This window comes from Oncorhynchus tshawytscha, linkage group LG03 (genome assembly GCF_018296145.1).
Source record: "Oncorhynchus tshawytscha isolate Ot180627B linkage group LG03, Otsh_v2.0, whole genome shotgun sequence".
Lineage (NCBI taxonomy): Eukaryota > Metazoa > Chordata > Actinopteri > Salmoniformes > Salmonidae > Oncorhynchus > Oncorhynchus tshawytscha.
In genome coordinates this window covers 42,216,017-42,238,266 of record NC_056431.1, presented here as the reverse complement: position 1 = coordinate 42,238,266, position 22,250 = coordinate 42,216,017, and the positions used below count along the sequence as shown (strand labels likewise).

At 41.8% G+C, this 22,250-nt stretch overlaps 1 protein-coding gene across 4 annotated transcripts in view; it reads right to left on the bottom strand.

Annotated features, from left to right (window-relative positions):
* Positions 1 to 22,250, bottom strand: part of LOC112235851 (protein TANC1) — a 266,252-nt gene that overhangs the window by 28,206 nt on the left and 215,796 nt on the right. For all 4 annotated transcript variants that reach the window (XM_042316348.1, XM_024404398.2, XM_024404414.2 and 1 more), the window contains 5 exons: positions 16,636 to 17,243; positions 11,083 to 11,191; positions 10,237 to 10,359; positions 3,405 to 3,641; positions 2,122 to 2,307 (listed from right to left, as the gene is read on the bottom strand). In XM_042316348.1, the coding sequence (XP_042172282.1) occupies positions 2,122 to 2,307; positions 3,405 to 3,641; positions 10,237 to 10,359; positions 11,083 to 11,191; positions 16,636 to 17,243 (1,263 nt within the window). The remainder of the gene's footprint in view (positions 1 to 2,121; positions 2,308 to 3,404; positions 3,642 to 10,236; positions 10,360 to 11,082; positions 11,192 to 16,635; positions 17,244 to 22,250) is intronic.

Genomic DNA, 22,250 nt, shown 5'->3' with positions numbered 1-22,250 from the left:
TGAAACAAGAAGAACGTGCAGCTGAAGTTTTCAGTGGAATCACCTTTGTTTCCAAAGCACAGAGGTGAGGTTGTGTTGTGGAGTTGTAAAGGTGAGGGACTGTGTAGGAGAACTCTCCTGTGTACAGTACAGGACTGACCCGTGTGGATAGTGTGGGTGTACAATACATTGCAGTCAGGGTTCATACACTTTTTGACATGACTTTTCCCTGACTTTTCACCACATTTCACATTTCCATGACCAATAATTTGGTGGTGTCTCTACAGTATGTATACATGAAAAAGCAGGCATAAAATGTATGCTTGCTTTTTCATGTATACATACTGTAGAGACACCACCAAAGAAGAGCTCTTAACTAGGTACCAAAGGACATTTTCTCAAAAGTGAATTTACAAGTTTATCAACTTTCAAAGCAGAATTACTTTCCCATTGTTCCTCAAACATGCAGTGTATGATATTTGTGTAGCTCTGAGTCTCTACTTTTATCCAATGTAAAAAAACACAATTTCAAATTTTGCTACATAAGACCGATTTGTGCCGGTCGGATAACTTGTACCAAAACCTCCTGCCGCTTTGGGAGTTGTTTGTCAATTAGGTTATTCTATAAATATTTATTTAACATTGTCAAAATAACATGGCTAATGTTGATAAGAGGGGAATGCCAACTTTCTAATTCAGTGTATGAGCCATTGTTTTACAACCAAAGTTTCTAGCATCAACTGCACCTCTGCCATTTGCCTGTGGCAAGTTTTTAGGACACATACGCAAGTATAAACACACACACACAGAAACGCGCAATGACTGATATGTAGATTTGTATGTGATTGATAGAATATATAAAAAGTATGCCTAAATTATTTACATGAGCCAAAATTATTAAACTAATTTCCATGACTTTTCCAAAACGTTTCGGATTTTAATATTTCCCAAAGCTTTTCCATAGGGGTGCGCCGAGTACTTGTGCAAAAAGAGTATCGTAACGGATATGGAGAATTTTCCAAATAAGATTATGACACAAGTATTTTTTATTATTATCCTTGGTCGGAAAAAAAGTTATTTTCTGCTGCCAGCGCACATCTCTCTTTCACTCAAACAGTGTGATGCGCTGTGTGCTCTGAACAACTATTGGCTAGTTCTTCTGTCTGTAAAGAAATGGGCGGGGTATCGGTTGAGCCTGCTGCAACAATTGGATTAGACCAAGTCACTCTCTCTGCTCTCATTTTCCCAGACAGGCTGTTTCACTCACTCATAGTCACTCGTCTCAGGGCACAAGTCTCCACTTCTCCAAACATCCTGTATGAATCAGAATCTGTAGCTAGTCATCATTGTTTGCTAAGGACATATGGTTGTTTCTGTCTGTCTACATGGTGTTGTTTAGTAGGCTGTTTCTGTTTAGTATGGTTGTTTCTGTCTGTCTACTTGGTGTTGTTTAGTAGGCCTACGTTGTCTGTCCGTTTAATTATTCCATTGCTGACGATGTCTGTCGTTATGTAGTGACCCAAGCCCATGCTTGCTTGCTATTATTATTTATTCTCGCCCAGGAATGTTTACTGAGCGACAGATCATTCGAAAATTAAATGACAAATGTACATTTATTGTAGAAATGTTGTGGCATAAGTGTCGGGAGATAAAAGATTTGCTCTTCTCGAAAGTGAAAAAAATATATTGGTAAAGCGAATTTGCCTATCTTCATCTAAATCTGTCTGGAATAAATGAAGGCAGTGTTAGCCATGCATTAGGATATTTATTAGTCTATTTCGTTGATAATTGAAAAGGACTAAGTAAGTAAATCATGTGCATTTTCATCTGTCGGGTCATTTAACAATGTGTGTGAATGGGTGAAGAAACATAACGATGCGCTATGTGATGCAGTCCAAGCGATAGCGCAGTAATGCGCACTTGAGGAATTAGCTTTACAACATTTTAAAGCACACTTCCGGGTTTTCCGATGACGAGATAAAACAGATACGATTACTGAGATCGGGCACAACCATACTTTTCCAGGCCTGGAAAACTATTTTCTAATTCCATTCCCTTTCTAGGATTTTCATGACCCTGTGCAGTAAACTAGGTGGTTGCAACATGTGCCATTTGGGATTCAACCAGTGTCTTTTGACTGACCTGTGTGTGTCCCATGCTGGAGGCAGCGATCAGAGCCTGCTGGAGGGTCTTGTTCTTCAGACTGCAGTTCTGCTGCTGGCCCTCGGGGGTCCACTCCAGCTCCAAGAGGTAGTGGATGATGCCAGGGTGGCCCCTCAGAGCAGCATGGACCAGAGCACATTGACCGCTCTTATCCACATGGTCAACCTGCAACAAAACAACAACAGGGTTTATATGCTGCAATACAATGACATATTTTATTATTTAAATTGTTTGAAATTGAACCTTTATTTAACAAGGCAAGTCAGTTAAGAACAAGTGTCAGATAATGTGGAGATGGGGCTTGTGGAACTTTATGTTGGCAAGGGGAGAAATGTCACCATGGACAATTTCCTAACTTCACTGTTATTGGCGAACAATTATCTTGCAAAGAAAACAAGTCTGGTCGGCACCATGAACAAAGTGAGAACGGAGCTCCCTCAGTCTGCACAAAATAAGGCACCTGCACAGCCATTGTACTCCACAACGGTGTTGAAGAATGACAAGACAACGGGAATACAATAAAGAGAAAACCGGAGACTATTATGCACTACAACCAAACAAAGTTACGTCAAAGTGTCAAGGAAGTGAAAGTTACAAAAATTGTGTCAACTGTTAGTACAAGGGATAGCAGCTTAATAAAATGCACACAATATAAGCACGAGCTGACAATAATTTTGTTTTTTTACTGCTGTCAGTACTGCTGTCAGTACTGCTGTCGACACTTATATTCATTATAACGCCATTATCGCATTTGTGCCGAGTTTCACTATTTATAAAGGCCACTTGGTGCTTATAATGATGTTTAGGCTACTTTCATCATTTGACCGAGCACCTTGTGGTTGCGGTATTTTTATTTTGTTGTTATAAAAATAAGCTGTTACCGTGTTCCAGAACATTAGCATTCTGTTTCATAATTGTAACAAAGGCATTCCACAAATAAAATTGATTGAACACTTGCATTTTGGTGTTGTTTTGTTTTTACATATAGCCTACAGTAACATAAAAAAATGAAAATGCTAATCAAATCAAATTTGTATTCTAATGTTACCCAAGGCCTTCATTAACACAACCAAATTATTCTTTTTGCGATAGCATATATGAAATATATTAAATACACTGCTAGAATGTTGCAGTCAAAATGACTGCTCATTAGCTTGAAGGTGGGTCCATCGAGGCCCAGCGGTTCTAGTGTTAAGGGAAAAGCTGGGATGATTAGCCCTGATCCTGTAGATGTCTGAGGGTTTAGGGGCAGTAGCACCAACCTTGGCTCCTCTCTTGCAGAGCAGGCTGACTAAACCCAAGTGTCCGGCAGCCGAGGCGAAGCAGAGAGGGCTCATGCCGTTCTCGGACACCACGTCCAAGGTAGCCCCGAACTCCAGCAGCAGGCCAGCCATCTCCTGGTGGCCCAGGTGGGACTGGACACACAGCACCGGGCCGTTGTTCAGCACCTCTGTCCTGTAGTTCACATTGGCCCCGCCTAGCATCAGCAGACGACTCACCTGCAAGAGCAGCACACATTAAATACACATGTAATTCAACTGTCTTATCAAATCGTATAAGAAAAACATGAGCATGGAATTAAACATTTTGGCTTCCCTAAACCTGAAAATAGAGGCTGTCAGAGCAGCTCACAGATTACTGCACCTGTACATAGCCCACCTATAATTTAGCCCAAACAACTACCTCTTTCCCAACTGTATTTAATTTTAATTTATTTATTTATTTTGCTCCTTTGCACCCCATTATTTTTATTTCTACTTTGCACATTCTTCCATTGCAAAACTACCATTCCAGTGTTTTACTTGCTATATTGTATTTACTTTGCCACCATGGCCTTTTTTGCCTTTACCTCCCTTCTCACCTCATTTGCTCACATTGTATATAGACTTGTTTATACTGTATTATTGACTGTATGTTTGTTTTACTCCATGTGTAACTCTGTGTCGTTGTATCTGTCGAACTGCTTTGCTTTATCTTGGCCAGGTCGCAATTGTAAATGAGAACTTGTTCTCAACTTGCCTACCTGGTTAAATAAAGGTAAAATAAAATAAATAAATAAAAAGGCCTGGCTGGGCTAGCGGTAATGCCGCATCCTTCGGTTGTGATGTGTGGGTTGACTCATAACTCGCAGTCCCCGCAGCTGTATCTGTGGGGCGGCGAGTTTATGGTCATGAAATATTGTATGGATGAAGGGCGGGGTGGGTTGAAGAAGGAGAAAACAATGCCTTAAAAAATCCATAAATGTATCAAATTTGATTTGAAACATGCGCTGAATACAACACCTTACTGTGAAATGCTTACTTACAAGCCCTTACCCAACAATGCAGTTTTAAGAAGGGGGGGTGTCAATGCAAATACTCCGGTGGCCATTTGCTGAATTTTTAAGCAGTCTTATGGTTTGGGGGTAGAAGCTGTTAAGGAGCCTTTTGGACCTAGACTTGTGCATTTTATGTCTATAGGCCACATTGAGATTGCTTTCATTATTTTAGGCCATCTGGCATTCTTGCGTAAGCCTAAGCTTCAGGGCCAAACTGTAGCCTACTTGCCAATTGCCAAATGCTTTTGGGAACGGGCAGAAAAAGTTAACGTCGATCCATGGAGGCAAAAAGGACAATGTCCGAGATTAATTCAATTCAATAAGTGAAAAGCTATGAAATGGAGAGTTGAAAACAAAGAGAAGGGAGGGCCAGAAAAGTAATGTTTGGGAAAGATTTGGTGACGTGGTAAAAGAGGATTATTTTGTGTGATGATTGTGTGGCAATATACATATTCGACAGTCACAAGACGGGGACTTCAAATAGGCCTTTGGTACGTTAAGGGAACTGTAGCCTACTGTTCAGATGGGTTAAATGGAAACTGAAATCTGGACACTGACAGTAGGTCTATAACCTCTCATATAGCCTTCATATTAACTCCTGCAGAATTAAGCCCTTATTGCAGTAAAGTGATACACCAAGCGTACATTTGGACTCTGGAACAGGAGTAGAGAAATATGATTTATTTCTTTCAGCATCTTGAGAGAATGCAAATGCACAGTTAGATACCGTCTGTAGAAGTGCTCTGTTAATCAGCAACATAAAAGCTGATAGTATTTCAACCACATAAAATATGCATCCAAGCCGAACTGAAATGTTTACATTTAAGACATTTAGCAGGCGCTCTTACTTTTTCTGAAGAAATCTTATCAGAAACATGTTGGGTCGTTTTCACAGCTTTCTATTTCCTTGCAACCGGTCAAACAGATTTTTGCAACAAAAATAAATAATTAAATGTTATTGCATTTTCTTCTCGATCCCTAAATGTCTTTGCTCTGTAAAAGAAGCAGAGACCACAGAGAAAAAATGTACCGATGTCAACTAGATTGAAGCATTCATTCGATCAATTTATGACATTCTGGTGAGCAAGGGTTTATTTAGTCTTCTAGGGCAACATATAATGACAGAAGAGAAGCTGCATGTATCTAAGTATAGATAAGTTGACTAACATATAGCCTATCAAAATATTAGAAATTATAAGCAGAAACATATCTAAATCTGTCAAAAAAATCCTGCACCCCCTGTCAAAAAATCGTTCCCCCGTCTCTGATTGTACACTCTTAAAAAAAGGGTTTTTGACTGTACCCATTGTAGAACCCTTTCAAGAACCCCTTTTGGTTAAAGGTAGAACCCTTCCCACCGAGAGTTCTACATGGAACCCAAAAGAGTTCTACCTGAAACCAAAAAAGGTTCTCTTATGGGGTCAGCCAAAGAACCCTTTTGGAACCCTTTTTTCTAAGAGTGTAGCCTACAGATATTTTCTATATTAGCAGGTTAGAGTCGGGCGCGGTCCTCAGATTTTCACTTCATCACATATAGTTGGATGGTTGCGGATGGGTTAGCAATTGCGGACGGGAGCGGGTGGACATACAGCTGACCGGCACACCACTATCCTCAGGCACATGTGTATTTTGTCGGCATAGGTTCAAATCTGACCTACTGCTCTTTGACACATCCTTTCTCCATCTTCCCCCACTGTCATCTCTCTCACTATCTAACCTTTAAAAATATTTTTGAAAAAAGAAAATCGAGCATGTAATTCAGCCAAATAGCTAATTTAAAAAAATTATATATATATATATATATATATATATATATATATACACATATCATTTTTTCCTAGCTTTAAACATGACCTTACCACAATTCTCAGATTGTTTTAAACTAAAATCGATTGCACATATAGTCATTTAGAAATGCATTCAACGCAAGAGTACACAGTGGAAATTATCTAGTGTTGCGATAATCAGAGCATATTCTTCTTCTCCTTGATAAGGAATATAATAATTTATGTTTAATCAGACGTGGCGTCAAACCCAGTGAGTGTTAAAAGAAGAGGAAATTGAATTTGCTTTATTTACCGGTGGAACCACAACGGAATAAATTAGCACCAATAATTCTTAGGGGGCATTGGAGGACAAGGAACAACTCTGTCTGTGACTGTCTTCATGAGAGATGTTACACTCAAACAGAATATTTCACACCGGGAAAACGGGGATGATAATGTTTAAGCATTAACAAAACAACACTCTAAGCGTTAACAAAACAACACTCTAAGCGTTAATAAAACCACACCCTAAGCATACTGCTAATGGCAAACAAAAATATGTAGTTCTTTTGCTTAAAGCTACAATACATCATTCCCCACTGATAATTGCCTTGTACGCCTTAGGAGGACTATTTTCTATCTCCCGCCATAATAGACAGAGCAGGGCACGTAGACAGATACAGAGCCAGGCATAATTTAACATAAAAAATGATTTCGCCCACTCTGTCATTAACGTGCCTTCTTGTTTATTAAATTAAAAAGGGCTCTGTAATTACTTAGAATGGCACAGCCTCCTTTTCCCCCACAGAGAGCAGCATCACAGATAGCAGATGGATCAAACTAATGGAAGAGAGTGCAACCTGCATCAATCTATCAGAGCCAGTGAGCATCTTGGTGAGATTTCCAATGAGCTGTTGTTCATCGGTGGCGAGCCCACACTCATCACCGTAAGTGAGTGTTTCCAGGAAACATCACAATGCTTATCATAACACACACTGGGAGCCATCAGTGGAATTAACAAGCACTCAGGGAGGACATTCGAGGTGAGGAGAGTAGATTACAATAATACTACTGTGCTAATATAAATCGCTGGTGGAAAAATGTAATAGGAAAACATTCAGGGAGACACAATGACCAGTGTGTTCAGGCGCTCCAGTGTGTGCATGCGCTCAAGAACATACAGTGGGGTCCGAAATGATTGACACACAGCAATAATGACAATATAAAAAGATTCTCATAAATTAAGTCGTGAAAAGTTTAATATTTGGCCCAATATACCTAGCACGCAATGATTACATCAAGCTTGTGACTCTACAAACTTGTTAGATTCATTTTTGCAGTTTGTTTCGTGCCTAATAGAAATGAATGGAAAATAATGTATTGTGCAATTTTGGAGTCACATTTATTATAAATAAGAATAGAATAGGCTTCTAAACACTTCTATATTAATGTGGATTCAACCATGATTACAGATAATCCTGAATGAATCGTGAATAATGAGAAATGAGAAAGTTACAGCGGATCAAAGATCATACCCCCAAGGCATGCTAACCTCTCATCATTACCAATAACAGGGGAGGTTAGCATGTAATACAATAACAATATACAGTTCTGAGCATACAATATAGCTCAATATTTGAATTATTTATTTTATACAGTCATTATTGCTCATCAATAATTTTGGACCAGTCTATATGTCCGTGCTGGGGGTAGGTCTAGTGCAGGGGTACTCAACTACTATTTGAGAAGGTCCAGTGACACAAATGGAAGGTGGCAAAGGTCCGGATGGATATCGTCCTTTATCAGCGCTGTGGTACAGCCGCAGTAACAAACATAGTCGTTTACGACTTAGGAAACATGTTGTTATATAAAATGTACATTAAATACAGAAAATTAGACTAAGAATTTCAATGAATTGCAACTTATTTTGAATGCAAACGTGCAACATTGCAGAAGAGCAAAAGTGGTTGCATAATTGTCTATGCATAAAGTGCACTGTGAACTTGAATTATAATAAAATAAAGTACATGTTTTCTGGAGAAGAAAGGAGTTTAACAAAAATAATAATCTGAATGCACAGAATGTCTCTGTGGGCCATGCAATATTCATGTAGAAGTCACTCTGGGCTTGCATCAATGAGAGAAATTACACTTTCTGTGTCCTGCCAATGCTTTGAACTTAGGCACTAATGGTGTGAGAACAACTCTTGAGACACTAGTGCCGTTGTTCATTGGTGATGTATAGTGCCAGTTTCTTGAGAACGGGGACATCAGCTGCAGGCACCATCTTTCCCCAGAAAGTAACAGGGTCACAGTCACCAGTCTGCTCCTTCAAAGACACATTTTCTTGCAGCTCAATCAACTCCATTTGCAGTGAGGCAACATCTACCAATCTGAAGATCTGTTTTGCTTTTTCTGACAACTTTGTCACATTTGTGACCAAGAAGGGGTTTTGAATGAGCAGCAGCAGTTCTCTCCCAACAATGAAGTCATCAAAGCGAGCCTTGAAGTTATCCATCAGCTTCTGGATGAAATCAACATGGTTAGGGAACATCTTTGTCTCCCTGTGTTTGCACCAGAAGATTGGGGAAGTGGACAAGTTCTCATCATTCTTGAAAAGCTCCAATTTCTTCTGGAAAGCCCGGACTGCTGTTATCATATCACACACTGTGTTGTGCCATCCCTGCAGCTTAACATTCAGTTGATTAAGGTGTGATGTAATGTCTGTCAAAATCTGTTCCCATCTTCTCCTAATCTTACAAAAACTCCAAAAACTGAGTTGCCTTGTCACTCTTTTGCTCTGATAACAAATCTTTGATTTCCTCCCCAATGGCCCAAAAGCGTCCAAAACCGTGCCTTTGCCGAGTCATCTGACATTGTTGTGCAGTCGTAAGTCAGCAAAACTGGCACTGGCCTCTGTCAGAATGCCTCGTAGCAAGCAGTGTTGTAGGGATGATGTTGCCCTCAAAAAGTTGATCAGTTTCATCATCATTGTCATGACCTCAGAATACTATTTCCCCAGACTGGCACACAGGACAGATTGAAGGATGATGCAGTGATATTTTTTTATTTATTTTTTATTTTACCTTTATTTTACTAGGCAAGTCAGTTAAGAACAAATTCTTATTTTCAATGACGGCCTAGGAACAGTGGGTTAACTGCCTGTTCAGGGGCAGAACGACAGATTTTGTACCTTGTCAGCTCGGGGATTTGAACTTGCAACCTTTCGGTTATGTATCTTGATTCATCAGGGTGGTCCTCTTTCAAATTCGTTTGATCTTTTCTCTGAGCTCATCTTTTGTTTACCTTCAAGCAAGGTGTCAGCAACTTCACACATGCATTAATTTACTATCTGAGCATCTGAAAATTGTGTTTTGTGTTTTCCCAAAACCCAAGCTATCCTCAGTGAACAGTCCATTGCATGTTGTTGGACTGTCTGGGAATTGACAAGGACTTTGGCGGATATCTCTAATTGGGATTTTAGTTGGTTAATCTTGTTTGTTCTCACCTCCGCATCCAGGGGATACTTCTGATCGAAATGACTATGCCTGGTGTCATAATGGCGCTTATTATTGCTACTTTTCAGGTGGGCGTTGCATCGACAAGAGAGAGCGAGAAAGAGAGGTTGCTGAGTTAAAGAGGCCACTGCGCCTGGGTAGATTTTTTAAAGCTGTCAAAAAAAATTATGCTTTGACTTTTATAAAACAAAATGCGATGTTGTCCGGTCCGGATTGACTCTTCTCTGGGTCCGGACCCAGACCACGGTCCGCCAGTTGGTTTTGGCTGGTCTAGTGGTAGTGCTACTGCTTGCAGACTACACATTGCCCCTGGAGGCATGGGTTCAACCCCTGACAGCGCCATTTTGCATTCTATGTCCCTCTCCTCATCTCAATCACTTTTTCACTGTATCTATCAATAAAAATACCCTGAATAAATAAATAAATAAATAGCATATCCTATGTCACAGCAGTGCTCCAGGTGAGGGTCTGGATGTCTAGGGTGGAGGCCTCACCTTGACATTGGGGGTGTAGAGGTTCCTCAGAGAGGCCAGGGCTGCAGAGAGACCATCAGCGCTGCAGCTGATCCAGAGGGCCTGCAGCACGCTGGAAGACACACCCGTCTTCTTACTCAGACCCTGAGGACAGAGACAGAGACACTAAAACCATGCACACACACCAGGTCAATAAACCAATGATACATACTGTAGATTCACTCCCAGAGCCTTCTCTCACACCCAGAGGGCTTATCCTCTGATGACACTGTCCATATGTACATGTATCTTGATTCATTAATAAACATACGCACTCTAAAATTCACAAAAGGAATGTAATCCGAGTAAGGGTGGGATATACACTATAGGCTTCAGGGGCCATTTGCATCAATAGTCTCAGAGTAGGAGTGGTGATCTAGGATCAGGTCCCGCTCTGTTCATGTCATCTTATTCACTGTGATATAAAAGGCAAAACTGATCATAAATCAGCACTGCCACTGAGACGATTTGTGAATTCTGGCCCAGAACTAAGTAGCTAGTCTCAAGGCCGGACTACCTTGAGGCCCTGGGGCATTATATTTTATATATATATATTTTTAATGAAATCAGCTAACTTACTGCTTTTTAACACATTTTGCAAAGGTGCAGAGAGAAAAATGTGCAGTTTTATAATGCTATTCTACACATTTTGTCTAAGAAAAACTGTTGCCGTTTTAAAGCAAATTTCCAGCAATTCTATACTCTTTGCCATGAGGTAGATATTTGTTGTTGTTGCTGTTTAATAGCTCAAATATAGCTTTAAAGGGGCCCCGGGGGATGTGCCCTGCATGCCCGTTCGGTAATCTGGTCCTGGCTAGTCTCTTGTACCTTGAAGATGTGTGCTTTAAGGATATGGTGGCCCAGCTCCATGGTCTGCTGCCGGTTCAGTTTCCCTTCTTGTCGCGACAGCATGAAGGCCATGAGTGCGTGACCACTCCTGTAGAGGAAACACCAAGACATTTCCCATCAACAACTAAAAGTGTGCAAAGTGTTCGAAAAACAATGTCTAGGGCTTACAGGTGGCGTAGTTATGCCATGGTAGGATGTTCTTACAATGTATCGATGTGAGTGACACATTGTTCATCATCCACTTTCATACTTGGCTGATTGGGGAGTGACGGCTGCTGTTTTTTCATTCCAACTAAAGCTAGTTTAATTTTCCCAGGCAGTCAGAGACAGAATTGAGATTTGTAATTTTCTTATCTTGAGAGATTGGAGAGTGTGTTGTAATCATGGTGCATTATTCTATCCATTACTTCACGTCAGGCTCTCTGTTGGCCGGTCTGATTAAACACTGTTAAACGCTAGTGTCTAGACCCTGTCTAGGGCATGCATGGCATGGCGAGGAGAGGAGGACAAGCGGTGTAGACTAGAGAATGCAGCCCTTGTGTTAAATGTAACCACCTTCCTCTTCTCACTGAAGCTCTGCTCTCTGGTGTTAATTACCAGAGAACTTCATTAAAAGACCACGCATGACTGACGTTTCAGTTTGAACTTTTTCCGTTAAGGTGTGCTTTCTCTTTTGAATGGGGAAATAACAAGCATTTCTTCTAGCTCTGTGTGTCAGTCCTCATGCCAGGTCTTCACTTGCTTTTGTTTTGACAGATTGTGTTGGAGGGGTCTGAGAGGGGGTGTATAGAGGTCAGTGACTGCAGCTTGGAAGAGGTATGCAGAGGTGAGTCAGAACAGAGAGAAAGTAAGGGCAATCATTTTGCGTCCCAAATGGCACCTTATTCCCTATATAGTGCACTACTTTTGACCCCTATATAGGGAATAGGGTGCCATTTGGGACTTGTCCCTAGTATGATTAGTGTGCACTATGGTAGTCACTAATGAGGGTATGAAGAATCCGAGTCTAATCACAGTCTAAAAAAATCACAGTCTAAAGACACATTAGCCCATTCCACAGGGCAGCAAAACCGCAGGAAACAATGACTTTTTTTGCAGATTGAGATTCCTTGCCAAAATTCATCTAAGATGAAGTGGAACACACAGTAAATTCCTTGATAATATTTAAGATGGGATGCATACACAATATGCAGTAACCACACAAGTTTGTACTTGTCCCCCTCCTGATTGGCATTAGCCCATGTCTTCGATCACCAATCTTTGCTACCAAATCATGTGTTTGTTTTCAAAGATTTCTCTTTAAATCTACAATAACACTTCATACTGTGTTGATGCTTTAGGGACCACATAAGTTCTTGTTAGTGATGCACCGATATGACATTTTTGCACGATACCAATATCCAATATTTTCCTTGCCACAAAAAAAACCCGATAACGATAACCGATTTTTACAATTTTAGCAGCTTTTTAAGCATTCTATTACAGTGAAACTATATAGCTAGGTGACATCTAAAATAACCGTAATTTATAAGGCAGTTCTTATTTGATTAATGGTGGGCGGAACCATTAATCGTGAAGCTAGCCACAATAAGGATTAGGCACAATAGTGGACTTCCAAATAAAAGTATGTCATTGACAGTGACGCAAATGAATAAAAATAGTAGAATTATGCCATAATTGAATAAATCATACTAAACGAGGTAGGAATGTTATAAAATAAACAAAATACATTAATTTGTTATTTTGACAAAAATGTGTTGAAATAACACTTTAGAATTGCATTGGGGGCATACTTATTTCAATAGGTAAACAACAAGTGGCTACCTAGCTAATACTTACTCACAAGGATTCCTAAATCATTGCTAAGAAGAGTGAAAATGACTGCAGTTTCAACTGGTCACTGTTTTCAGATTGGTTGTATTGGTGCTATATTGGTTGTATTGGTGCTAGCTAGGTACCAAGCTAAAGCTAGCTAGCGACCCCAGAAGTTGCGGTTGAACAAATAATGCTTTATTACCAACGCGGTATTGTAAACACATTGTTCGTGGCCGGTGTTTGCTTGTTTGCAGACTTTTGTACAGCTTTGACAGTGCTACTGATAGTAGTGGTGGCGCTTGGCTTGCACGTGCAAATTCAGAACAAATAACATTCTATAATAGAAAGGTTGTATTTGACGTGTCAATTAAAATCGTATTTAATGCGTCAAATAGAGTTATTGTCAAATAGTGTTATTTGACGTGTATCTTTTTGGACACGCAAAGACCCAAACGGCGTTCCATAGTATGTCCTGAAGCTAATAGCAGTGACGCTATTACTGTGTAACTCCGGTAGGGCAACATCTGAACAATAGCGCACTTGGTAACGTTAGTGTGTACCGATGCTCAACCAGTCGCGAAAGCCAACATCACCCACGACAGAGAAAGGTTGATTGTCAAGGGCAATGAATTCCATTATCTTGGCGTTAATGGATTTCGCCTTTGAGTTGTCTCGCTAAAATGTTCTTACTCTTCAAATGAATGATCCACACAGCAGACATTGTGGGCTAGGTTAGGAATGCTGTGTTGCAGGTGTAGCGCAAAATATTACGTGGCGTCATTACGTCATGTACCTACGTTATATAGGTATGTACGTCAGCTTTGACATCAGTTTTTCACATCGGCGTTGAACTAGACATTGGGTCGATACCGATGTTGGCATTTTTAGCTAATATCGTCCGATTCCGATATGTTCACCGATATATCGTGATTCCCTAGTTCTTGTTCTTATAAATGATAGCAACAAGATAGGAATACACTCTTGACAGTAGTAATGCTAACTACTGTATAGTATACATTTGCTACTAAGCCTACAGTTTGCCAACTCAAGAGTATCTTTCTGAGAGAACACCATGTCTAAGAGCAAATTCAGTTCCAACCCAAATGAGTGTTGAATTTCAAATGTCAACATCAGTTGCCAGTAGTGTCTGAACTCCATATAGATGGTTCTTCTATTACACTGAATAGTGTTTATGGAAACATCCTTGCCAGTAAACAACCTCCCTCATCAGACTTGAGCTAAATCAATTTCCCTACACGCAGAGCACTGAAGGAGCCCTACATTTCATCAGTCGACCCCATGTAAGATAATGTGTCAGGGACGGGACCCAGGATGTATGCTGACAACCCCAGTGTTTCTGCCAAACAACATCAGCAGTGTCCCAAATGGTACCCTATTCCCTATTTAGTCCACCATTTTTGACAAGGGCCCATAGGGCTCTGGTCGAAAGTAGTGCACTATATAGGGAATAGAGTGCCATTTGGGATGCTGACATCCACTACGCTACTTCTCCTGGCTGCCCATCCATCCCCTCACACAGCAAAGCACATCTTAGCAGCAATAGGAAGAAATATGACTTGTCAGCTTCTGTTTCAGAGTTGAGTTATAAATTCCATAATTTGTTCGCAGCGAAGCACCGTCTTCTCCCTCTTCGCAGATTACATAAGTATCCTGCCCCATGTGTATCGATCAATGGCGGTATACAAACTAGGGAGCAATAACATGTCTGTGATTGAGTGAAAAGGAGTGGATTGATGTAACTTAAAAGGGAACGCGGCGACGCTGTCTTGAATGTTCGATTTCCTCTTCAAGTGAAGAAACAGACATCAGAGGTCTCCCAGGCAGAGATGAATCACGCACAACTTCTTATTGATGGTAATTTCCCCCCTCTTTACTGCACAAACAACCATTCAATACTGTCTTGTGCTTGTTTGCTCCTTAAACAAAATGGTCTCCCTCGGTATTTACATTTTTAAAAGCATCTGAAGATCAGAATATGCAGCTCTAAACAAGGCACTGTAATTATTTCTTCTCCTTCTGAGTGCTAGAAGAAATGCCAAAGTGAGCAATCTCTCCTAGGCAACCACACATTTCACTCATGGTTAGAGAGGCTCATGTAGCGCGACACATCTCCTTCGCATAAATTTGATCAGGCTGATGATTGTGGCCTTAGGAATGTTGTTCCAGTCCTCTTCAATGGCTGTGCAAAGTTTCTGGATATTGGCAGGAACTGGAACATGTTGTCGCACATGTCGATCCAGAGCATCCCAAACATGCTCAATGGGTGACATTTCTGGTGAGTATGCAGGCCATGGAAGAACTGGGACATTTTCAGCTTCCAGGAATTATGTACAGATCCCTTGCGACATGGGGTCATGCATTATCATGCTGAATCATGAGATGATGGCGGCGCATGAATGGCACGACAACGGGCCTCAGGATCTCGTCACGGTATCTCTTCTAATTTAAATTGCCATTGATAAAAATGCAATTGTGTTTTCTGTCCATAGCTTATGCCTGCCCATATCATAACCCCACTGCCAGTATGGGGCACTCTGTTCACAACTTTGACATCAGCAAACCGCTCGCCCACATAACACTTCTCCAACGTGCCAGTGGTCATCAAAGTTGAGCATTTACCCACTGAAGTCGGTTACGACGCCAAACTGCAGTCAGGTCAATGCCCTGGTGAGTACGACGAGCACGCAGATGAGCTTCCCTGAGACAGTTTCTGACAGTTTGTGCAGAAATTCTTCAGTTGTGCAAACTCAGTTTCATCAGCTGTCCGGGTGGCTGGTCTCAGACAATCCCGCAGGTGAAGAAGCCGGATGTGGAGGTCCTGGGCTGGCGTGGTTACACGTTGTCTGCGGTTGTGAAGCCGGTTGGACATACTGCCAAATTCTCTGAAACGACGTTGGAGGCAGCTTAGGGTAGAGAAATTAACATTATCTGGCAACAGCTCTGGTGGACATTCCTGTAGTCAGCATGACAATTGTACGCTCCCACAAAACTCGAGACAACTGTGGCATTATGTTGTGTGACAAAACTGCACATTTTAGAATGGCCTTTTATTGTCTTCAGCACAAGGTACACCTGTGTAATAATCAGCTTCTTGATATGCCACACCTGTCAGGTCGATGGATTATCTTGGCAAAGGAGAAATGTGTGCATTTGAGAGAAATACGCTTTTTGTGCCTATGGAAATGACATGGGATCTTTTATTTCAGCTCATAAAACATGGGATCAACACTTTACATGTTGCGTTTCAAATAAACTTTAAAAAAACAAAAACAAAATTAAATGGAGACTTCCTTGCAGAGATCAGGAGAGAGCTGGTGTGCTGCACTCTGCTTGTTTCAGCAGAATGTGGGGGAGGGGCGGGAGAGGAGCAGGGAATAGTGTGTGTGACAGTCTATGTGTGTGGCAGGAGGGAGAGAAAGTAGGCAAACCAACTCGTGCTAGTTAGACAAATGTGTTGCTGCCATAGGTTATCTATCATACATGGTAGTGCCTATCTTGACTGCATCAAATCTTTGCAAAGAAGCTAGCTAGCGACAGTAGCGAGCAAAGTTAGCCAGCTAGCTACGGTAGTAAGGCTAATTGAGGCTATTTTGCAGTGCTCCCTAACTCACTGATTGGGCTTGAGTTCATCTAACTCTCTAATTGGGCTTAAGTTCACCTAACTAACCAGGGTAGATTTGAGTTAGCCTAACTCACCTGGGGTCACAGAGGAAGTTGGTGCTCTCTCCATCTGCCCTCCACACCAACCACTCTCTGAAGGATGGGTGGCAGAACATGCGCGTCTTGTCCCGCCGCTTGATGAGGAAACAGGACAACATGTCCATGTGCTGCTGGAAGTCGTCCCAAGGCAGCTCGCTGCGCACGGTACCCGCATTGATGGCCTGGAACAGCTGCTCATCCATCATCGGGTGGAGTGACGCCAGCGCTACATTCAGGATGGGCAGCGAGCGCTCGAACGCCGACTGAGTCATGAACTTCATGTTGCACTGCAGCAGGTAGAGCTCGGCCAGCGACACGGGCACTACCTTGTAACTAGCGCTCTTGATCACCAGGTGGCCCCTCTCGAACAGGTCCAGGGTCAGTTTGAGGTACAGATAGGAGCCCTGGCTGCGGGCGATCAGGTGGCTGCTCACCTTGCCCACAATGATGGGGTCGGCCTTGCCATTGAGGGAGATGTTGTTCATGATGTCTTTGCTGCCGTTGATGCGGTACTGGATGTAGGCATTGAGGTCCGTGTTGATTTCCTTGTTCTCTGGGAAATCGTCCAGGGAGATCTTGGAGAAGGGGAGGAGGCTGGTGACTTCCTATGGAAGACACAAGGATATTGTCATTAGATTTGCTACCGCACTTTAATATTATATTGTTACATTATATCGTTATTATATTATAAATATATGTTCTCCAGTACCATCACCCACACAAAAAAGATGTCTATGTAAATGAGAGTGGGTAAAACAATAAATCAACTATATAATTTACAAGTGTATGTGTAATTTACAAATTTACAATTTTTAAGTGTATGCCCATAATTCCAAATTCCTATTCCATAACGGTTTCCACAACACAGAAACCCATGCAAAATGAAGAGCTTAATGGACAATCTTCCACTCTCCATGAAGGCTATATCATGTGTGGTTCCTCCAGCTTTTCTTATCAGCCCAAGGTCAGTAAGCACAGGGGGCTAGCTGGAACTGACACTGAGCACTAAGCTATCGGCCTGCCGCAGTCACTCGCCGATGTGTTTGCAAACAAAGGCTTTGGGAGCTGGGAGGTGATAGAGCTGGAGAGAGCAGGAGATGGGGCCATTGGGGAGACTTTTAGTTGGCACGCTGTGGACACAACCCACACTTCAATCTCACTCCTCAGGGTGGGAGAAATCAATCCACCTTAATCCTGCTGCAATCCCCCTGCCTTTCTGGAGAGGATAGAGAAGTAATGCAGCCCAGAGATAACACCTTCTTCTCAGAAAGAGAGTGAGAGGGGGAGAAGAGATAGAGATAGAGGGAGAGGCAGACACAGCGAAAGTGAGCAAGAGAGCGAGAGAAAAGAGAAAAAAACATACTGAATAATACACAAACTGGCCATGGTTTCTGCGCAACACCTCACCTAAGAACATCTCACACTTATTAGTCTGTAGTGTTAACCATTGTGAGCGACCTTGCCCCGAGATCTTGTTTACACTTTGGATGTGTGAGCATGAGGTAACACTCACACATTCATCTGGCTCTAGTCTCCACTTATCCTACCTACTTCATGAGAGAACTTATCAAAGGGCCTCCCTAGGTTTGCAAAATTTCAGTAACTTCCCAGGTTTAAAAAAAATATACAGGTTTCTTTTTTGGAATGATGGATAAACATATTTTGACATGACATGTAGCCTAATCCCAACCCAACCCAGAAAGATCCATGAACATGAGAAATCCTCTCTCTGGTCCAGGGATCCTAACACTCAATTTAGAACATACTTGATACCATGTCAAAAAAAATATGATTAGTGTGATTTCCCCCAGTTGTTTTTTTTCTTCAGATTTTCGCTCTAAAAATCTTTTTTTTTATCAGGGGACCCTTGTTGAGGTCTGAGAAAAAATAGAGAAATGTAGTTTTTTTTGTGTACACCAGCCAGACAGTTGTGTTTGGCTAGAGGTGCTCTTGTAGTGCACTTGTGATGGAGTTTTCAAAACAAATGGCCACTGGATTGATGCAAATAATCATGATTCTGCCAGGTAGGCATAGGCTACTTTGTAGTTAGCTTCAATTGCCTTTCCATCTACCCGAAAATGGTTAGGCTATCATTAGCATCGCTACCGGCTACACAAATGGTAGACATATTGGTACTACGTGCACTGCACACAGCAGGGCTTGACAATCAGGTAGACTTGCCAGCAAATGAAAGCTACTGGCTCGAATGAAAAAAATACGGTCCCAGGTCAAGATCTGTCAGGAAAGTGAATGATGTGTCCATCATTTCAATAGCAGGGGATTTTATCTTTCATTTGCAGTTTGAGCAAGTAGCCTATACAGGGTTCATATAGACATTGGCAAGTCAAATTCAATTACTTTTCAAGCACTTAATTGTAATTTTCAAGGACCTACATGTTATACTTAATTGTTGTAACACTCTATAGAAAAAAACTCCCCCCAAAATGTATGCAAAATGGATGCATTACCACTTTAAAAATTCATTTTAGGCCTACCCAATGGCATTTGCATTGACCTTTACATTTTTTGACATTCTAAAATATGTCAGAAAAATGTGGGCATTGCCTGGCTAAATAGACAGCATGCTCCCGACACAAACACACTAATGAAGTCTGTCCACGTGGTAGCTCGTCAGTCTCGCCTTTTGAGTTTTTATATGTTTTAAAACGAGAAAGCAACCTAAATCCGGGTTCCCTTTGTAATGGAAAACCAAGTTGAAGAAAACAATCGATGTTGTCTTGCTCATAATGACTACACATTGTTTTACTGCAATGAGCGCAACAGACTACTAGCATAACACCCTTCCATTGAAAGGGCGGGAAACAAACAAAAGCAGCTACCATAATTACAGAATTATTATATTGGAGCAGTATAACGTCTAAATCGGCAAACCATAACTTTAAGGACTTTTCAAGGAACAAATAGCCTAAGGAAATGTCTGATTGTCACGATCGACGTAAGCATACTCAGACCAAAGCGCAGTGCGATATGGGTTCCACATGTTTATTCAATGAAATGCACAAAAACAATAAAGAACAACCGAAACTTGACATTCTGGAGTGCTCACAGGCAATAACACAAAAACTAGATCCCACAAAAACACAGTGGGGAAATGGCTGCCTTAAATATGATCCCCAATCAGAGACAACGATAAACAGCTGCCTCTGATTGGGAAACATACCAGGCCAACTGTTACGGACACAAGTATCCTGTGTGTGTATGTCTGTAGGTCTCTGTGTTTCACTCTCGATTTGTGTCTTAACCTCTCTTTTGTTTGAGCACCTCCATAGCACTTTGTCATCACCTGTGAGTATTGTTTTTGGTTATGGTGTTTGTTTGTTACTGGTGGGAAAAGGGGGTAACCAAGACAAGTCGCCCATGGGCATACACTACCCGTAGGTGAACTTTGTTAAATACACTAGTTAGAACTGGGCGGACCACCCACTGTATTTTTGGTTAGTTAGTTAGCTGTTGTTAAAGTAGGCTAGTCTAGCTTAGGGGTGTTTTTGTATATTTATTGTTTCTTTCCTTGGGTCCAGCTCAGCCCCTTTTCCTGCTTCCCCCCATTACCGTGTGTTTATAAATAAACCTGGAGTTTGACGGTAGATTTCTGTTGTCGTGGTTATTCCCCCCCCAGTCACACCCGACCTAACCAAAATAGAGAATAAAAAGGCTCTCTATGGTCAGGATGTGACACTGATGTTCAAGGTAGGCATTTCGATGATGACAGAATTACGCATTGCAAATATTCAACCAAAACGTTTAACTTTTTGAATAACTGATTTGCATACCCATTCTTGCCTTAGCATTTACTGGTAGAAATCATAACTTGGAGCATCTTTCCTACTGCTTTCCCTACCTCTACTACCGCTGTTGGTGTTCGGTGAGTTGCTCTATGCAACAACGAGCTGTTTGAGACATGCTTGCTTTCTCTGCCCGACAGGGTATTTATAGGCTATATGTTTGCAGTGCGCATGTGATAAATAATCCACATATCAAAATTATATAGCCTAGATTAAAAATGGCGCCGACAGAGATGGTCGCCTTGCTTCAGGTCCTTAGGAAACTACGCAGTTATTTGTTGTTTTTTGGTATTATTTCTTATATTGTTAGCCCAGAAAATCTCAAGTGTTATTACATACAGCCGGGAAGAACTATTGAATATAAAAGCGATGTCAACTTACAACATTACGACCAGGAATACGTCTTTCCTGAAGCGGATCCTTTTTTCGGAACTCCACCCTGGGCATGGGATCTTATCCCATAGGCCGACCCAAAACAACGCGGTCACCGCAGGAGAGGCAGACGGAGCGGCCTACTGCTCAGACTCAGAAGGCGAGCACACCATCTACCGCTCCCGAGCATATAACTCGCCAATGTCCAATCTCTAGATAACAAGGTGGACGAAATTAGGGCACAAGTTGCCTTCCAAAGAGACAGAGATTGTAACATTCTCTGTTTCATGGAAACATGGCTCACACGGGATATGTTGTCAGAGTCGGTACAGCCACCCGGTTTCTTCAAGCATCGCGCCGACAGCAACAAACTCTGGTAAGAAGGGCGGGGGTGTATGCATTATGATTAACGACTCATGGTGTAAACAACATACAGGAACTCAAGTGCTTTTGTTCACCTGACCTAGAATTCCTTACAATCAAATGCCGACCGCATTATCTTCCAAGAGAATTCTCTTTGATTTTAGTCACAGTCATGTATATCCACCCCTCCCCCCAAGCAGATACCTCGTCGGCTCTGAAAGAACTTCACTGGACTCTATGGAAACTGGAAACCATACACCCTGAGGCTGCATTAATTGTAGCTTAGGGATTTTAACAAAGCTAACTTGAGAACAAGACTTCCTAAATTCTATCAGCATATTGAATTCGCGACACGGGCTGGTAGCTTTCTGGATCATTGCTACTCTAACTTCCGTGATGCATACAAAGCCCTCCTCCGCCCTGCCTTCTGGCAATTCTGACCATGACTCCATTTGGTTGCTCCGAGCCGATAGACAGAAAATAAAACAGGAAACGCCTGTGCTCAGGTCTGTCCAACGCTGGTCTAACCAATCAGATTCCACGCTTCAAGATTGTTTCGATCACGTGGACTGGGATATGTTCTGGATAGCCTCAGACAACAACATTGATGTATACGCTGACTCGGTGAGCGAGTTTATTAGCAAGTGCATCGGAGATGTCGTACCCACTGTGACTATTAAAACCTTTCCTAACCAGAAACCGTAGATTGATGGCAGCATTCGCGCAAAACTAAAAGCGCGAACCACCGCTTTAAATCATGGCAAGGCAACCGGAAACATGACCGAATACAAGCAGTGCAGCTATTTCCTCGGTAAGGCAATCAGACAAGCAAAGCGTCAGTATAGAGACAAAGTAGAGTCACAATGCAATGGTTCAAACACGAGACGTATGTGGCAGGGTCTACAATCAATCGTGGATTACAAAAAGAAAACCAACCCCGTCGGGGACATCGACTTCTTGCTCCCAGACAAATTAAACAACTTCTTTGCTCGCTTTGAGAACAATACAGTGCCACTGACACGGCCCGCTACCAAAGCCTGTGGACTCTCCTTCTCCGTGGCCAACGTGAGTGAA